Source organism: Lepidochelys kempii, chromosome 16, assembly GCF_965140265.1.
Source record: "Lepidochelys kempii isolate rLepKem1 chromosome 16, rLepKem1.hap2, whole genome shotgun sequence".
NCBI classification, from domain to species: Eukaryota; Metazoa; Chordata; order Testudines; family Cheloniidae; genus Lepidochelys; species Lepidochelys kempii.
The window spans coordinates 19,981,602-19,996,938 of NC_133271.1; the positions used below are offsets into that span (position 1 = coordinate 19,981,602).

A 15,337-nucleotide genomic window follows, 5' to 3' on the forward strand; every position below is an offset into this window, starting at 1 on the left:
TGCTATTGAAGTCCTCAAATTGTAGTTTGAAGACCTCAAGGAGCAGAGAATCCTCCAGCAAGTGACCCGTGCCCCATGCTACAGAGGAAGGCGAAAAACCTCCAGGGCCTTCCAATCTGCCCTGGAGGAAAATTCCTTCCCGACCCCAAATATGGCGATCAGCTAAACCCTGAGCACCACCCCAGGGGCACCACAGGGAGGGAGAGGCAGCATCACCTGTTGAGCAGCAGGTCTAGCACTTGCTTGGTGGTGGCGAAGGCCCGGTACGTGCAAAGGAAGATGGTGACGTAGGTGGAGTCATTGCCCTTGAAGGCTGAGACCAGATACTCCACCAGCTTCTCCAGGGTCCCAGCTTTTATTGTCCGCACCTTACACGTCTCGTAGAGGTTCAAGGCCGACTCGTTCTCAAACTGGAGGTGGGGGATGATGGACGGCGTTAGGCGGAGGACAGAGAGAGGAACACGAGCGCAGAGCTGAGGAAGCCAGGCCCCAAGGGGGACACACACACACACACAATCATTTCCCTAATGGTGCCAGGGCACCTCTCCCTTCAGGGCGCTATGGGACGGTGTCCCAGTGCAAAGCAGCGCTGGAATGAGCACAGGACAAATGCGGACGTTGTGCTGGTTCTTGCTACGCCACTGAATCCGTCACCAGTGGGTCACTTCCCTCGTGTGGACAGGGACTCAGTCCAGTAAAGCCTGAGTAGCTTCCCCAGGAGCTTCTGCAGCATTCAATCAGGCCAGGGCAACGCTCCCGCAATGGGCCTGCTCCTTTAAGCATGATCGCAAGCATGGGCTCCACAGACAGGGAGGTCACAAGGGGTAGGGATGGGGAACCAAGTCCCTTTGGAAACCAAAAGGCTCAAGAGCTCCGCCCCCTTCCTAGAGGCCTTGCGTTTCCCCCTAGCCTGGGCACTTGGAAAGCTCCATGCAAGGAGATCCTGCTCAGCGCACATGCATTTGTGAGAGCTGCAGTTCTGTTTAGTGACCCATGGGAGGCGCTGCTCACAGAGGGACAAAATCAGAATTGGACCAGCACATGTGTCCAGGCAGGTCTGGCTAAAGACTCACCATGACACTCCTGGGGGGGGGGGGGTGATTACCCCAATTTTACGGGGGGGGGGAACTGAGGCACTGAGAGGCCAAGCAACTCGCCCAAGGCTACAGAGGCTGTCAGTGCCAGGATTAGAACTGGGGCATTCCTGGCTTCCAGCCCTATGCCCAGTCCGCCCCTCTACTGACAGAGCAATCTGTCCCAGTGGGGAGGTGCCCAAGCAGATCCAACTTGCTATGCCCTCCCCATTCCTACACCCCTGGTATCTGTTATCCCTGCTCAAGCAGACAGAAGGGCTGGCATCCCTGGCTCCCCGTTGCCCACGGCCTGGACCTGCCTGGCTCAGCTCAGGAAACAGAAAGTTAAAGAGAAAACAATAGGCGGGGAAGGGCAAAATGAGGATCTCCAGCAGCCGCCTCTTCCTTCTACTGGCTTCAGGGCTCCCACATGGACTCTGCATGAGACACACCCACCCGCGGGCAGCAGGGAAAACCAGGCCTGGAACCTTATGGCTCCGGGATCCTTCTCTCAGCGCTCCCATGCAGGGGTTGCCCATCCGCTCTGCCACTGGAATGTGATGGAATTGGACAGCCGGAAACAATAATACCCAGCGCTGCATTCCTGCGGGCCTGTCTGGTCCCCCGGCCCCATGCCAGCTCCCGGAGGGGAGAGGCTTTTTGTTGGCCGTGTCTGAGTTGGTATGGGAAGGACAAAAAGGATGTCGGCTTCCTCCAAGACAGGCTGTTCAGCAGGAGAGAGAGCCTCTCTTAACCCCTTCTTCTCCAGGGAACAAAGCACCAGATCCCATTGAGCACGGAGCTCTCCAACTCCCACAGATTTCAGTGGGAAATGTGTGCTCGGCCCTTCCCAGGAGATTGGGGCCCTATTCTGCAAAGGGCAGCCTAATTTGCATCCCTCCCAATCCCTTCCTGATGTGCAAGTAATCACATGGCTCCTCCTGCCTCCCCAGGGTCAGGCACCTTCTCCTTCCAACTCTGGCAAGGAGTCAGACAAGGATTTGAACTCTCCCATGCACACTCAATCCAGACACAGGGCCAGGTGCTGGTGAGCTCTTGGTAGGAGACCCCAAAATGGGGATGCCCAGTTTAATGCCCAAAGCAGGAAGAGGATGAGGCACATGTGAGCATGTTTCATCAGGCCGTCCTATTGGGGGGTCACCCCCTGCACGGAGCTGCAGTTGGCAAATCGAAACATCTGTGTCCACATTGGCTGGGGTGCTCCATCCCCTCACCCTGACTGTTGTATGCCCATGATCCCCAAGCCAGCCACCTGCCTGCAGGCAGCACAATGAGTGCCACAGTAGGTGCAATGACAGGCCTGGAGAGGGAAAGGACGAATGGATCTCCTGGCCGCTGTAGGAAACGCTGCCCCTAGCATGCTAAGAACTGGACCTGTGGCTTATGTGGCATGTGCCCACCCTGCTGGAACCACGACACCCCGAAGGCCACCTGCTGCCATGCTCGGAAGGCACAAGGAGGAGCAAGCGTGGGGAAATCAGCACAGCTGTAGTCAGAGAGGACAAAGGGAGGCTGGGCCCAGCTTACCCCGAGCCATCGCTGCCCCTTGTTGGCTGTATGGTGGAGCTGCACCTTCCGGAGCGATATGCTGTAGATCACTCCGTCTCCCAGCTCTTCTCCAATCTCCTGCGTGGAGCTCTGCCATGGGGAGAGGAAACAGCGCAGTTACCTTCACGGCATGGGGGAATTTAGCCCTGGGAATGGCTGGGAGGCCAAGATGGTGACATTTGCATATTTAAATATGAAAATCAGGAGGCATCAGTCCTGGGGGGGGGGGGTAGGAAGGTTTTTTGGGGGGAGCAAAGCCTACAGGTACTTCTCTTCTAATGTAAGAAGAGCTCTAGAGTGCTGTACCGGGGGGGGTTCTACCTACCTACAGATAGGCATCGGTAAGGGGGGCACCTCCTAATGCATCCGTGTTTCAACAGCAGCACAAGCACTGGGAGAGCCAGCTCAATAAGCTGGTCACTCAACCCCCTGTCCTGCAAACTGTAGGAGAGCTGAACCCCCAAAACTCGCCTCCTCCCCAAAATGCAGGGGGGCCAAGGGCCAAAAATCACAGCCTCGAGCTCGGACACAGCCGCTCCCACTGCCTTTAGGGTGCTCAGCCCCTCTGCCAATCAGGCCCAAGGTGCCTGACGCTGATCAGAGCAAGAACCCCGCCCCCTGCAGCTAACACTTCGGCAGCATTTGGGGCTAGGTCGGCAGCGTTCCCTGGTGGGTTTTAACCTGGGAGCGAGTGCTCCCAGCTGCCAGAACGTAGTAGTAGTGCTCCAGTTGCTCTCCCTTCCTTGCCTGGGCTGCTGCCCATTCCAGCCCCTGGAGCACTTCCTAGTCCCTCTGGTAACCGCACAGGGGAACACCGCACTCTGCCCTCTGCGCCTCACTGCTGGGCCGTGCAATCACAACACACGTAACAAACAAACCGTCACAGTGAAACCAATCTGCACTGGAGCGAGGGATCGCACCTGTGGCAGGGAACCTGCTCGGGAGACAACATCCAGCAGGGAAGCTCAGACACAGGGAAAGCCTGCGAAGTGGGCTTTGGATACAGACAGGAGAGGCTGAATTACTGCATCCACAGGAAGAAAAGGAGGACTTGTGGCACCTTAGAGACTAACCAATTTATTTGAGCATGAGCTTTCGTGAAGTGAGCTGTAGCTCACGAAAGCTCATGCTCAAATAAATTGGTTAGTCTCTAAGGTGCCACAAGTCCTCCTTTTCTTTTTGCGAATACAGACTAACATGGCTGTTACTCTGAAACCGCATCCACAGGAGGCACTGCAGTGACATGCCACTGACTGGTTTGTCCCCAGCCATTTCTAATGGACCCATCACCAGGGCATTCAGGTACCAATATTTTGCCCCTCTCTTGATGGCACCTTCTACAGACCCTGAAGCGCTTTGCAAATACTAGTGTCAGGGGTTCCAACACCGAACGTGAGAGGGATACGTGCCAGGATCCCCTTTGTGCAAATGAGAGACCTGGCCTACATTCCAGTGCCCCCACATTTTGAGTGTGGCGGTTCTTGAGTGCTCAACCAGAGGTGCCTGGTGCCCCATTCTCAGAGGCGCTCAGCACCCATAAGTCCCGCTGAAGCCAACAGGGCTGCGGGTCCCTGGCACGGCTGAACAGCAGGCCTTTGTTTTCTCAAGCAGAGCACCCGAAATTAGCAGTCACTGGGAAAATGGGGGGCTAAGTGCCTTGCACCTAGGCCATACAGGAGGGCTACAGCTCCGCTAGGAATCAAATCCTCTGGCCCAACTGAAGGCCCTAGAGCTCATCCAAAAGACCATTCTGCCCCCCACAGAGAAAGGGCTTTTGGGGTGGGGGGGCGAGGAGTGGCAGTTTACGCCTGACTGATCCTGAGGTCTGGACTGGTCCAGGAGGCTGGTTAGGGCAGCTCTGATGGTTGCTCTAACTTCTGCCTGCTTCCCCAAGCTCCCCTCCAGCTGGCATAGCTGTCACAGCAGCTGCAAAGCAGCCTTGAACTGGGCTCTAGGCCTCCAGGCCAATGAGGCCAATTTAGCTCCATTACCCACAACGGCTCCACAGAAGCCTATGGCCCTTCCTCCCTACGGCTTGCTGAGGCAAAACTCCCTCTAAGAGGATTTATCCGGATCCTTTTAAAACACTGGGGGATCCCTCCCTCCCCGCCTTTTCCTGCCCAAAATGGCGAAACATGTTGACATACAATAAACCTGCCACTTGTCCTATGGAGAACACACCTGACAGCAATACCTGGCTAAGCCAGTTCAATGGAGAGATTTACCCAGAGGAGGCTTGCAGCCAATTCCCTCCTGTGTACACACAGCACATCAACAGAGAGAAAGCTGGGCTGTGACACTGCAGAGCGAGCAAAGGAACAAAAGGAACGGTGGCTAGCAACAGCCCTCCTAGTTCCCGTGGGTGATGCGCAACGGGCTTTCTCAGCCACTGAGGTTAACGGACCCACCCCAGGGATGGGTTTGGCCCAGTCAGACATTGCACTTTGGTTTATGAACCATAACACATGCCCGCGAAAAGGCAGGAAAGCCGCCCTGCACGGCCACAGGGACCCCTTGCGCCATCGTTTATCTAACCTGGGCTGGCCGCTCACCTTTGCGCGCCTCGGAGGGGAAAACACAAACTTGATGCAATACCGGGGTTGAGCGCATGAAGCAAATGGGCTGGCCCCAGCCTGGTGGGCAGCGACCAGCTCCTGTAGCAGCCTGCCTGGCTCCCAGTTTCCAGCTGAAAAGCTGAGTTAGGCAGCCGGCTCCGAGAGCCTGTTGCTGAGGAGACGGAGACACCTTGTGCTGCTACAGAAACCCCATCCAGTGGAGAGAACAGCCTGGTTTCCACAGGAGCAGGATCTGACCCCAGTCAGCTGCTCCCATGCTGGGACCCTGCCTTCCTACTCAGACACAAACTGAGCCCAGCTGGTGGTGACTGCCACTGCACGGATTTAACCTGGGCATTGGATTGGGGTAGACGCTCCCCGTAAGCGAGCTCTGTCTGGGGAAGAGGGAGTCATGCAAATGGTGGGTCTGCTGGGTAAGGGTCTTTCCAGGATTTCTGCAAAACCTGGAGTTCTCAGCCATGGAAGTCCCTTGGCTTCTCCAGCAGAGATTGCAGGAAGCATTTCTATCATAAACCAACAAACCAAGCCACCCTGAACCAATCCCTGCAGGCAGCCATCTCCATCATAGCTACAGACGGCGGAAACTATTCCCTCCGCTCCACCCCCCATTGACTTCACAGCTTAGGGCTTGTCTACGCAGAGAGTAATCCAGGAATAGCTATTCCTGAAAAACTCCACATGTAGTTGTGCTTGTTTAGCTTCAGGAACAAGAACAAGCCACACTTATTCTGGAATAAGAATGTCCAAATAGACAAGGCCTTAGATGGGGATCAGTGAAATGGGAACGTGGTTAAGTATGGGCGTCTGGAACACACACATGCTCCTCTGAAGTCAAGGCATATCCCTTACGATAGTGTTAATTATACCACAAATCCTCACACCCATTCTTAGGCCCAGTCTGCTTAAAAAGAATGCCAAGAAACGCCTTTTAAAAACCATTTCAGCCAGAAGGGTTTGTCCCAAATTGTTGATGTTTCCACAAAAAAGACAATGTTTCCTGTAATTTACACCCTCAGACATGCAATTTTCCCACCGGATCAGCCTATTAGTCCCTATTCTCTAGGATGGCAACCACCAAATGCTTCAGAGGAAACCAAACCCTGCTCCCACAAAAGGACCTATCCAGTTGCACAGGGACACACATGGAGTTGGTCAGTTTCTGCTTTGCCACTCGTGCAATCACCATAATCTAACTTGCAGAGCAAATTCTGCTCTCTAATTACACTGGTGTAAATCTGGTGATAATCGGGTTCCTCTGGATTTATGGCCTGATCCCAAGAGATGCTGAGCAGCAGCTGTACCTCCCAGCAAAGTGAACGGGGATCTGGAGGTGCCCAGTACCAGTCAGGATCAGCCCTTAATTGGGTATAACTAAGAGCAGAGCTTGATTCAGCCGCTATAAATTCCTGATGCAGAATTTTGAAGGACTGCTAAAACTGAATTCACCTAATTAAAATATAAACAGACATATATTGGCAAGTACAAAATTTCCAGTGTTTAATCCATGAATCACTAGCAGAGTTGCCATGCAGCTGAAAGGGAAAGCAATGTTATGACTCAGCAATCAATCCCACTCACGAGTTCCATGTCACATGCAGATGGAATACCCTGTTTTGTCACATATATGTGCAAACTCCATTTCCTTCCTACTTTGAGTCCTTCTGATTCAGTTATTTTTTCCCCCGATGAGTTTTGCGATACCCTCTTGACAAATCATGCACAAAGTAAACGGATATCCGATGGGCATAGGACAGGCACGCACCGAGGGCCTGATGGGTTGCTAGGATGGGACTCTATTAAATATTAAATCTTTATTCTTGGCATCAGCTTCCTCTTTCCTCCCCATTTTTTCCTGCTGATTGTGCGTTCTGCACATGTTGGCCAGAAACTAAGGAAGCAAAACAAAGCAGAAACACAGAGGCAGCTAAGGCCCAAACTGACATCTGCACTAATATTTCCCCCTTACTCTGCAATTTAGCAGAAACAGAACAGGAAGTTGGACTGGGAATGAGGTGAGATCTAGTGGCTTGGCAACAGGCTCCTGAAAGGCCTCCGAAACAGTGGCAAACAAATTTGGTTTTTTAACTTCTTTGAGATGAGTCAACTAAGGTGAAAGAGGAGAGGAAGTGTGTGACTTAATTTAAGTGTGGGCATGACAAAGCCACTGCAGGTGACATACAAACAATTAACACACAATTACCAAGGCCTAAGAGTTAACTCATGTGCCCATTAGTTCACACTTAGCCGTCAGTAAATACAGATAATGAACTGTTATTAAAAAGGTATCAGCCTGCAATACAGGTGACAGAGAAGCTATTTTTACACTGAGGCATCCTGGACAGCATCTGGATTAAATAATAAGACTCTGCACTTCTCTAACACCTTCCAGCTGGGGAACACAAATGCTTTACTGTTTATTATTTGAGCCTAAGTGAATGATACCTTGCATCCTTCCCCAAGAGATACCATCACCCTGTTTACACAGATAGGAAAAAACAGGGCACTGGAGCGGTTACTACCACAGGGTAGATCTGGACGCACAATTCCAAATAAATGCAGCTACTCCAGCGGCAGTGGAAGTGGAGGCTGCCGTACAGGCCAAGACTCAAGCGTGTTTTACCGTCATCTCATCTAACCCTGTCTACAATTCACCCGCCACCAGTGGCTCTGCACCTGCTGAGAATTAACAGGCTGAGAATGCTAGCCTAGACAAGATTAAGGACCTGCTCCAAAGCCCATTGAAGTCAATGAGAGTCTTTGCATGCAATGGTCGAACTTTAAGGGACTCAAGGGATGGGGCTCCCGTCCCTTCCTTTGGGGAACTATTCCACAGCTTGCTCCATTTTGTACAACGGACTTCGGATCAAAACGTAGGTGACTTTTTCAAGGTCAGTGAAAGTAAGATTTCCGGTGCCCCATTCTAGACAGCGCTCACTCATTGATAACTTGGGAAGAGTCCTTCAGAGAAAGCCAAGAAGCTTCCTCTAGAAATGTGTTCCACCTATGCCCCTTTCCCCCAGGGTTCACACAAGCCCTGAGTAGGGTTTCCCTCATTCACTGAAGCAGAAGCCTGGGTTCATCAGGATGAACTGCAGTTACTTCTGGGCCTCTTACATAAGCCACAACATGTGACCCTGCTTGAAAGGAAACAAAAAAACCCCTCTCTAGTGAGAGAAAAACAGCTTCCTTTCTGTGAATCGGACACAAAGGCAGAAGCTCCGCCTTGTTCTGCTTGTCTAAAATAAGAATAAGCAACGCAAGAGGTTTTCTTGGGGGGATTTCCATGCAATGCCAGAGAACGGCAATACAAGCAGCAGAGTTTTGTTTTCCCCACCCCTTGGGATTGTCCTCCCCTCACCATCTACACACAGGGATCTAAGCCATATCCTTTCAAGTGCCATGCTCAGAATGTCCTCGAGAGAGGCCATACTCTGATTATTGTGCCAACCCCATCCCCGTGGTATCCAAGGGCCAAGGACACGGGAAAGATGCCCTGCGTAACAACATACCAGATCTAGATTACTGCTAGCATGGGCCTTGGTAGACAAGCAACTTAAGGTGCCAGGAATGTAGGACACCCATTTAAGGTACCAGTAGAGCACCAACTGCACCTGGGGCAGCATGTAGGGCCAGCCTTTCTGAGAAACCATCACAAGAGGCAAAAACCTCACGGATGCCCATTGAGCTAGAACTTTGCCCCTCAGGCCCTGCTGTTGTCTATTCTCCAGGGGCAGGGTTTCACTGTGCAGAGAGATGGGGTCTTCACAAACACTGAGGCAGAGGTGCTTTAAATCAACCCCCTTTCAACCATTACATCTTTGTTAACACATAACCAGGGAGGGAGCTTTGGAGAGACCCAGCAACACTGAGCTGATGGTCTCTGGAGCCAAGATGGAGCAGTCCTTTGGAAGCTGAATCTGCACTGGGTGGTGGGAGCAGATGGGGAGAACAGCAACAGGCTCAACCCAGCAAGATGCTAACCACACCCTGAGTGGCGTGAAGTCCTTGCATTCGCTTCCTCTGAAGTCCAATGGGAACTGCAGGTGCCCCACCACTGCCAAGACACCGCATGCCGCAATACAGGGAACATACACACTTCCACAACTCCCTTCATCCCTGGTTCTCAAAGCACAAACGTTGAACAGCACCTTACAGTCCCCCTGTGAGAAAGGCAGGCATGATCACCCCCATTCTACAGATAGGGAAACCGAGACACAGAAAAGTAAAGCAGCTGTGAAAGGAACCCAAAGATCCTGACTCCCAGTCTCCTTCTCCAGTCTCACTGACTGGAAGGGGAGACAGGGCCAACCTCCCTTACTGTGGGTTACCAAGCCCACTGTAGCCTCCAGCGGCTCCATCCCTGAGAGCTAATCACTCAAGCATCAGAACAATAGTGTCAGGAAGTTAAACAGATGGAGATGTATTCTTCCAACTCTATAGAGTCTCTGCCTTCCTTCCTTCCTGTCCTTGAGCCACTTCAGTCAAGGAACAATTCCAAAGCCCTATTAAAAAGTAACTACAAAGGGGAAAACAGGAAAGGTATGGACCAGGGGCCAGAAGCCAAACTTGAATGGGGGTGAGGGAGCAGAGGAGAATGGTTTCCCCCAAGACATGGGAGCGGCCAGTCGCCCCATCAGCTGCTTGGCTTTGCAGGTCAGGATTTCCTGACACACTTAATGCATATTTTGTTTTACTTTAGGCATTAAGAGCGGAAAATTGCAGTCCCTGGCCCCAGCGGAGCCAGCCTGAGCTACCGGACCTGAAGGACCAGTATTTTCAATGGCTTTAGAAACCTCAAGTTGCCCCTGACTGAAATCAAGATCTGGGAGATACCCATGAACCCCCCCACTGTCGGGAACCAATGCAGGCATATTCTCCAGTATTAAGTCCAGTCGAATTTTAAGTGACTCGAGGGATGGGGCTCCCGTCCCTTCCTTTGGGGAACTATTCCACAGCTTGCTCCATTTTGACCAAGATTCTCCAAAGTGACCAGTGGTTTTGGGGGCCCAACCTGACACACATTTAAGGGGCCCAATTTTCAGGTCGGTGGGGTGGGGGGGGAAGTAGGCCCTTTTAAGGCACCTCAAGTCAAGACACCCAAAATCACTAGGCCCTTCGGAAAAACCTTGGCCTGAGTTACTAAAATCCACACTCATTGTTTTGGCAGAAGAGAACCCCAATGGCATGGGGGTCTGTTACAAGGGAGTCTTTGCAACTTGCACAAGTGAGTCAGTGGCTGGGGATTAGGAACTAAACCTCTTCGTTCAGACACGAGGCAGTGCAGGGAGACGGAGTTCTCCTCTGGTCTGGTTTCTCTTCTAAAGGGGGTTTAAAAAAAAAAAAAGCCACACCCACACCTCTTTGCTGCACACAGTCTCCTCATCCGCTGGCAATAACGGGCTGGATTTAAAGGGGTGCTCAGCACCCACCAAGTCCCCACCGCTTTCAGCTGGAACCGCAGGGCTCAGAGCTTCTGAAACTCAGGCCCCTTACATGGAACACACAGGAGAGTTGCACTCCACAGTGTGGAAGCACTGACTGAGCGAGACACCGGGGCGCTGGATTTAATCCAAACCCCACATCTCTGAACACAACAATGTACGACGGCCACTTGTGCACGCAGACAGTTGCACCCTATATGAAAAACTACACGGACAAGCTTCCCCAGAGGCAGGACTTCCAAGGACAGACAGGCATTCTGGGAACAGCTCCTTTTCTAGGGTGATGGAATTCATGAGAAAACTCAGCGCTGCACGTTTCTCCCTCCACCCAAAAGCTCAGGGCAAAAAGCACCCAGCCAACACAGCAATTTCAGCCCTTGCTTCCACATTTCTGAGCTTTCTGTTCTTGTTAACTTAAGCTTGCATTTCCACAAATTATATACAGCGGCAGCCACGCATGGCCACATGCTGCTCACACACGAGGGCACAGCTTAGGGCACAAGGAAGAGGAACCAGAATGTCACTGTGGGTGGCCAATAGTACACAAAACAACAATAGGTATCACTGCATCGGATTAAACAGAGAGAGTGTCTGACGGTAACTCACTCCACTTCAGAAGGACTCAAACGACGTAGATCTGACCCCCAAATGCAGGGACGTGGTGCAGGAGATGGAGGGAGAGAGAGAGAGGGGTCCAGAGATGGAAGTGTCTAGACACTATTGTAATGGGTGCATTTGATATGCAACAACATCATTACAACTTAGAGACGAATCAAAACCATAGTGATTTTTCTGTCTTCTTCCAGCCATGCCTCGGGGGTAGGTTCCCAGGGAGCCAGTACTTGACCCATGGGTTTGGTTTTTTGGCAAAAATAAGATCTGCCTAGCAATGATTTGAAAACCAAGAAAAAGCTACCTGCATTTTTGACCATCACTATTCGCAGCCTTGATAGGCCAGAATTAGAACCACTTATCTGTCCTCAGTCCCGCTGCTAACCTAGGAACATGTATAATTAAAATGAGAGCCAGGTAAAAAATAACTCTGGTTTGGAGGCATGTGGGGAGGACACAAGGGGATTGGGCTTACAAAAAATCAAATATTTTAGTGTTTTGCAAAACCTAAATCTACCACTTGATTTTAGAAATGAGCAAAACGAACTCTGACAGACTAGAGAATTAAAGGTTCCGTGTTTAATCTGGATGGAAAAAATCTCTGCACTGAAAGCATGAACCCAAAAGCTTGTCTTTTTCACCAACCAAAGTTGGTCCAATAAAAGATATTACCTCACCCACCTTCTCTCGTGAATATAATAGAAATGCGTCCAGCAGATGTAATTATTTATGTTATGGCAGTGCACACACATGACCAGGGCCCCTTTGTGCTACACATGGTATTCAAACACATAGGGAAGACAGAGCCCTTGCACCGAGGAGATGAAAAAGCAGAAAAGGTTTTATTCCTCTTTTAATCTATGAATAAGAACTAGGTATCAAAGGATGAGAGATATCAATTTTAAAATCTTGAAGGCTATGGTAACCAGAAATATTCATAGATAGATATTTTTAGGTCAGAAGGGACCATTATGACCATCTAGTCTGACCTCCTGCACAACGCAGGCCACAGAATTTCACCCACCACTCCTGCAAAAACCTCACAATTTACTTCCTTTGTTTAATAAACCTGTTAGTTTTAAATGCAAAATGTATTTTGATAAACCTTTTTCTCCTTATATATCCAGCACATTTAAGGAAGTTTTATTTAATAAAAAAATTAAAATATATCTTTTGTGCATTGAATTTGAATTTCCATCCAAACAGAGCTTGACACCAAATCACAAGTATGAAAGCTATCATTCACCATTTTTTAACATCATAAAAAATGTAAAAGTTAAGAATCTGGGGGGAAAAACAAAAAACAAAAAAACCCCCCAAAGTCAAGCTATATAATTGTTTAAATAAATGTGTACAGAATAGTGTAACCTTCTGGTTAGCAAAAAGAAGCACCAATTTTAGTGCCAAGCTTATTAGTTGCAAATCAACATGTTTTAATGGTTACCAACCAATGAGAATCAACCTCTCTTTAGGGAAATAACTGAAGTACAAATGCAAAACACAATTAAAATTGATGCTTTAAATCAAGGTTTCCTGATTGTTGATTTAAATCATGATTAAAATTGGTGCTTTAAATTGCTGTGATTTAAAATGAGTCCACGCTGGTTTCTAGCTGCCTGTTGAGCTCTTGGGACAGGAGTGGAATGGGGGGCTTCTCTCCTCTTGAGGGATTAATCCTCAACCCTCTCCACAGGGGCCAATCCATTCTTCTCCTATCCATGCACCATTCCAGAGCAGCCACTCACTGCAGCTCCACTACTCTGTAAATAGCTGCCTATTCAATAATCCACCAGCTTTAGCTTGTAACTCATCAACTGGCCGCAGTTCAAACATGTTTTAGCTGTGCGATTCCAATCTCACTTCTGTTTTTTCCACACACACCCCCACCTCCCACTCCACTGGATGCCTTTAATGCAGACCTGGTTACTAAAGTGGCAATAAAGATCAAGTCAGTGTCTGGGACTGGCAAGAGGAAACAAGGATCTCTGCATCAGTGCTAGCCATCTCTAAGGCACCGACATTCTCTGCTGATGAAGATGACTGCCAAGGGATCTGACCTTGCCTGTACACAAATTAGCACTGCTTTACTTTAGCCAGTGCAAGGCCCCGTGTGGACACGCTTATTTCAGTTTAAGAGGGGCTGTTCCTAACTGATTTAAGCTAAACCAGAGCAAGCCACACAAACTCAAATAAGAGTGTCCACACAGGGATGTGTACCAGTTTAAATAGGATTACATTCAGATTTTAATTAATCTGGTACAAACTCTATGCCTAGGCAAACCCTAAGAGTCAAGAATTCCGGCATTTTAAGAGTCCTGGTGACCCCAACTGCTTCTCTTGGCAGTCATCAAATCACTTAGGAAAACATTTTCCAAAAAAAGCACGCACTTATTTCAGGTGTCCGACTTGGGACATGCATGGACTTTGTTCAGAGGTGATGAGCTCTCAACTCCAGCAGAAACCAGTGGGCGCAGCTGGTTCTCAGATTTCTGCAAGGTAGGCTGGTGTATGAAAAAGGGGGGCAGCGAAAGTGAGTGGGCTATTTTGAAAAGTCAGCCAGAATCTCTCTACCTCAGCTTCTTCCCCTTTTACAGGAAGGAGGATGCCACAAGGTCCTAGATACCCAGATTCATTTGCACCCTTGTCTGGATCAGCCATTGCACCTGCACAATGTAACGGCACTGAAGCGGCTAGCGAAGGGTTCCCAAAAAGATATATACAATCCCCAGACACCCCACCGAAAATCTATGGCCTGAGTGCTCTGCAAGCTGTGAACCCCAGCCCCACCACTGATCCGCATGGCACGGCAGGGTCAATGCACTCAAGTAACCCAATTCAATGCTGCTACTGTATTAATTAAGGCAGAGAGGGTCTCATTGTACAGTCTAGCCAATCAAAAAACCACCCTCTCTCTCTCCCTAGCTTTCTTTCTGTTGTTGTTGTTATTTAGGGTGACCCAGTAAACAGCTGAAGTAGAGAAAATGCAGGAAAGGTCCATTGAATGCAGCGGCCAGCGCGGGGCTGTTTGTGAAAGGCAGGGAGAAAGAAAACGAGGGCTTTTGTTCTCCCGCCATGCTCCCCGCCCCCGATTCCGGACACAGCTGACGCATGACTCTTCCATTTGTTACTGCTGTGCTTTCTGGGTTGTTCTGCACCGCGTGAGAGGGTTCAATCCCCCCCACCCCCAGCCGCTCCCCACAGCCTTCTGACTGCCCAGATTTCATGACAGAGCCCTATGCTGCAGTGTCTCCTTCGGCTCCACCACCGTGAAATGGGGATGTGCCTGGCAATGTTGATTAGTTGGAGATTTTCCTCTCAGATGGTTACCCTCCCAGCCCCCAGAGTCGGTTCTGCCATGGGGGGGGAGGAGGGAGAGGAGAAAAGAGAGCTGGAGGGGAGGAGACCTGACAGCAAGCGCTTCTGTTTTGTAATTAGGAAAATCTCATATTATTGGGACTGCAGAGATGGCGCCCACAGGTCGGTAGGTGCTTGCAATCAGGAAAGAGAGTCACAGGCCAACAAGTTGACACCTGGGAGCTGAACATCAATATCTGGAATTAAAGCCGCCTGGTTTTCACAGGTGCTGAGCTACTGAAGACAATGGGAGCTGAAGGTTCTCAGCACCTTTGAGAATCAAGTTACTCTCATTTAAGGGCCTAACCTGTGCACCGAGCAGCCTAACTGGTAAACACCCAGGTCGGAACATTCTGACCACAGTTCCTGCCCGAAAGGGTCCGAGGGCCCAACCCTGCATACGCTGCTGAGAGCAGCCCCAGCGAGGTGGAAAAGAGTACCCAGGCTCTGTGCCCTCAGCGCACAGAATTAGGGCAACATCAGGGCTTGAGAATGGTCTTCTCTGCTACCTGCCTGAACATAGTCCCTTGATCCCCCTCATCCCTGCTTGGCCTGCATTGCATTTGTGCATGCATAGCCTGCAGCACAGCCCACCCCAGCACCACCCAAAGGCTGATCATTTGGCGATGCAGCCAAGAAATCCCCTGTAACACGAAGATTTAAAATCAATATCCTAGGTTATACGTCCTAGGGTGAGGCAGCTTCTGCCCAG

The 15,337-nt window shown here is 50.3% G+C and overlaps 1 protein-coding gene across 5 annotated transcripts in view; it reads right to left on the reverse strand.

The window, feature by feature from the left end:
• Positions 1-15,337, reverse strand: part of RALGDS (ral guanine nucleotide dissociation stimulator) — a 99,754-nt gene that overhangs the window by 15,720 nt on the left and 68,697 nt on the right. For all 5 annotated transcript variants that reach the window (XM_073314062.1, XM_073314061.1, XM_073314063.1 and 2 more), the window contains 2 exons: positions 2,622-2,732; positions 217-410 (listed from right to left, as the gene is read on the reverse strand). In XM_073314062.1, the coding sequence (XP_073170163.1) occupies positions 217-410; positions 2,622-2,732 (305 nt within the window). The remainder of the gene's footprint in view (positions 1-216; positions 411-2,621; positions 2,733-15,337) is intronic.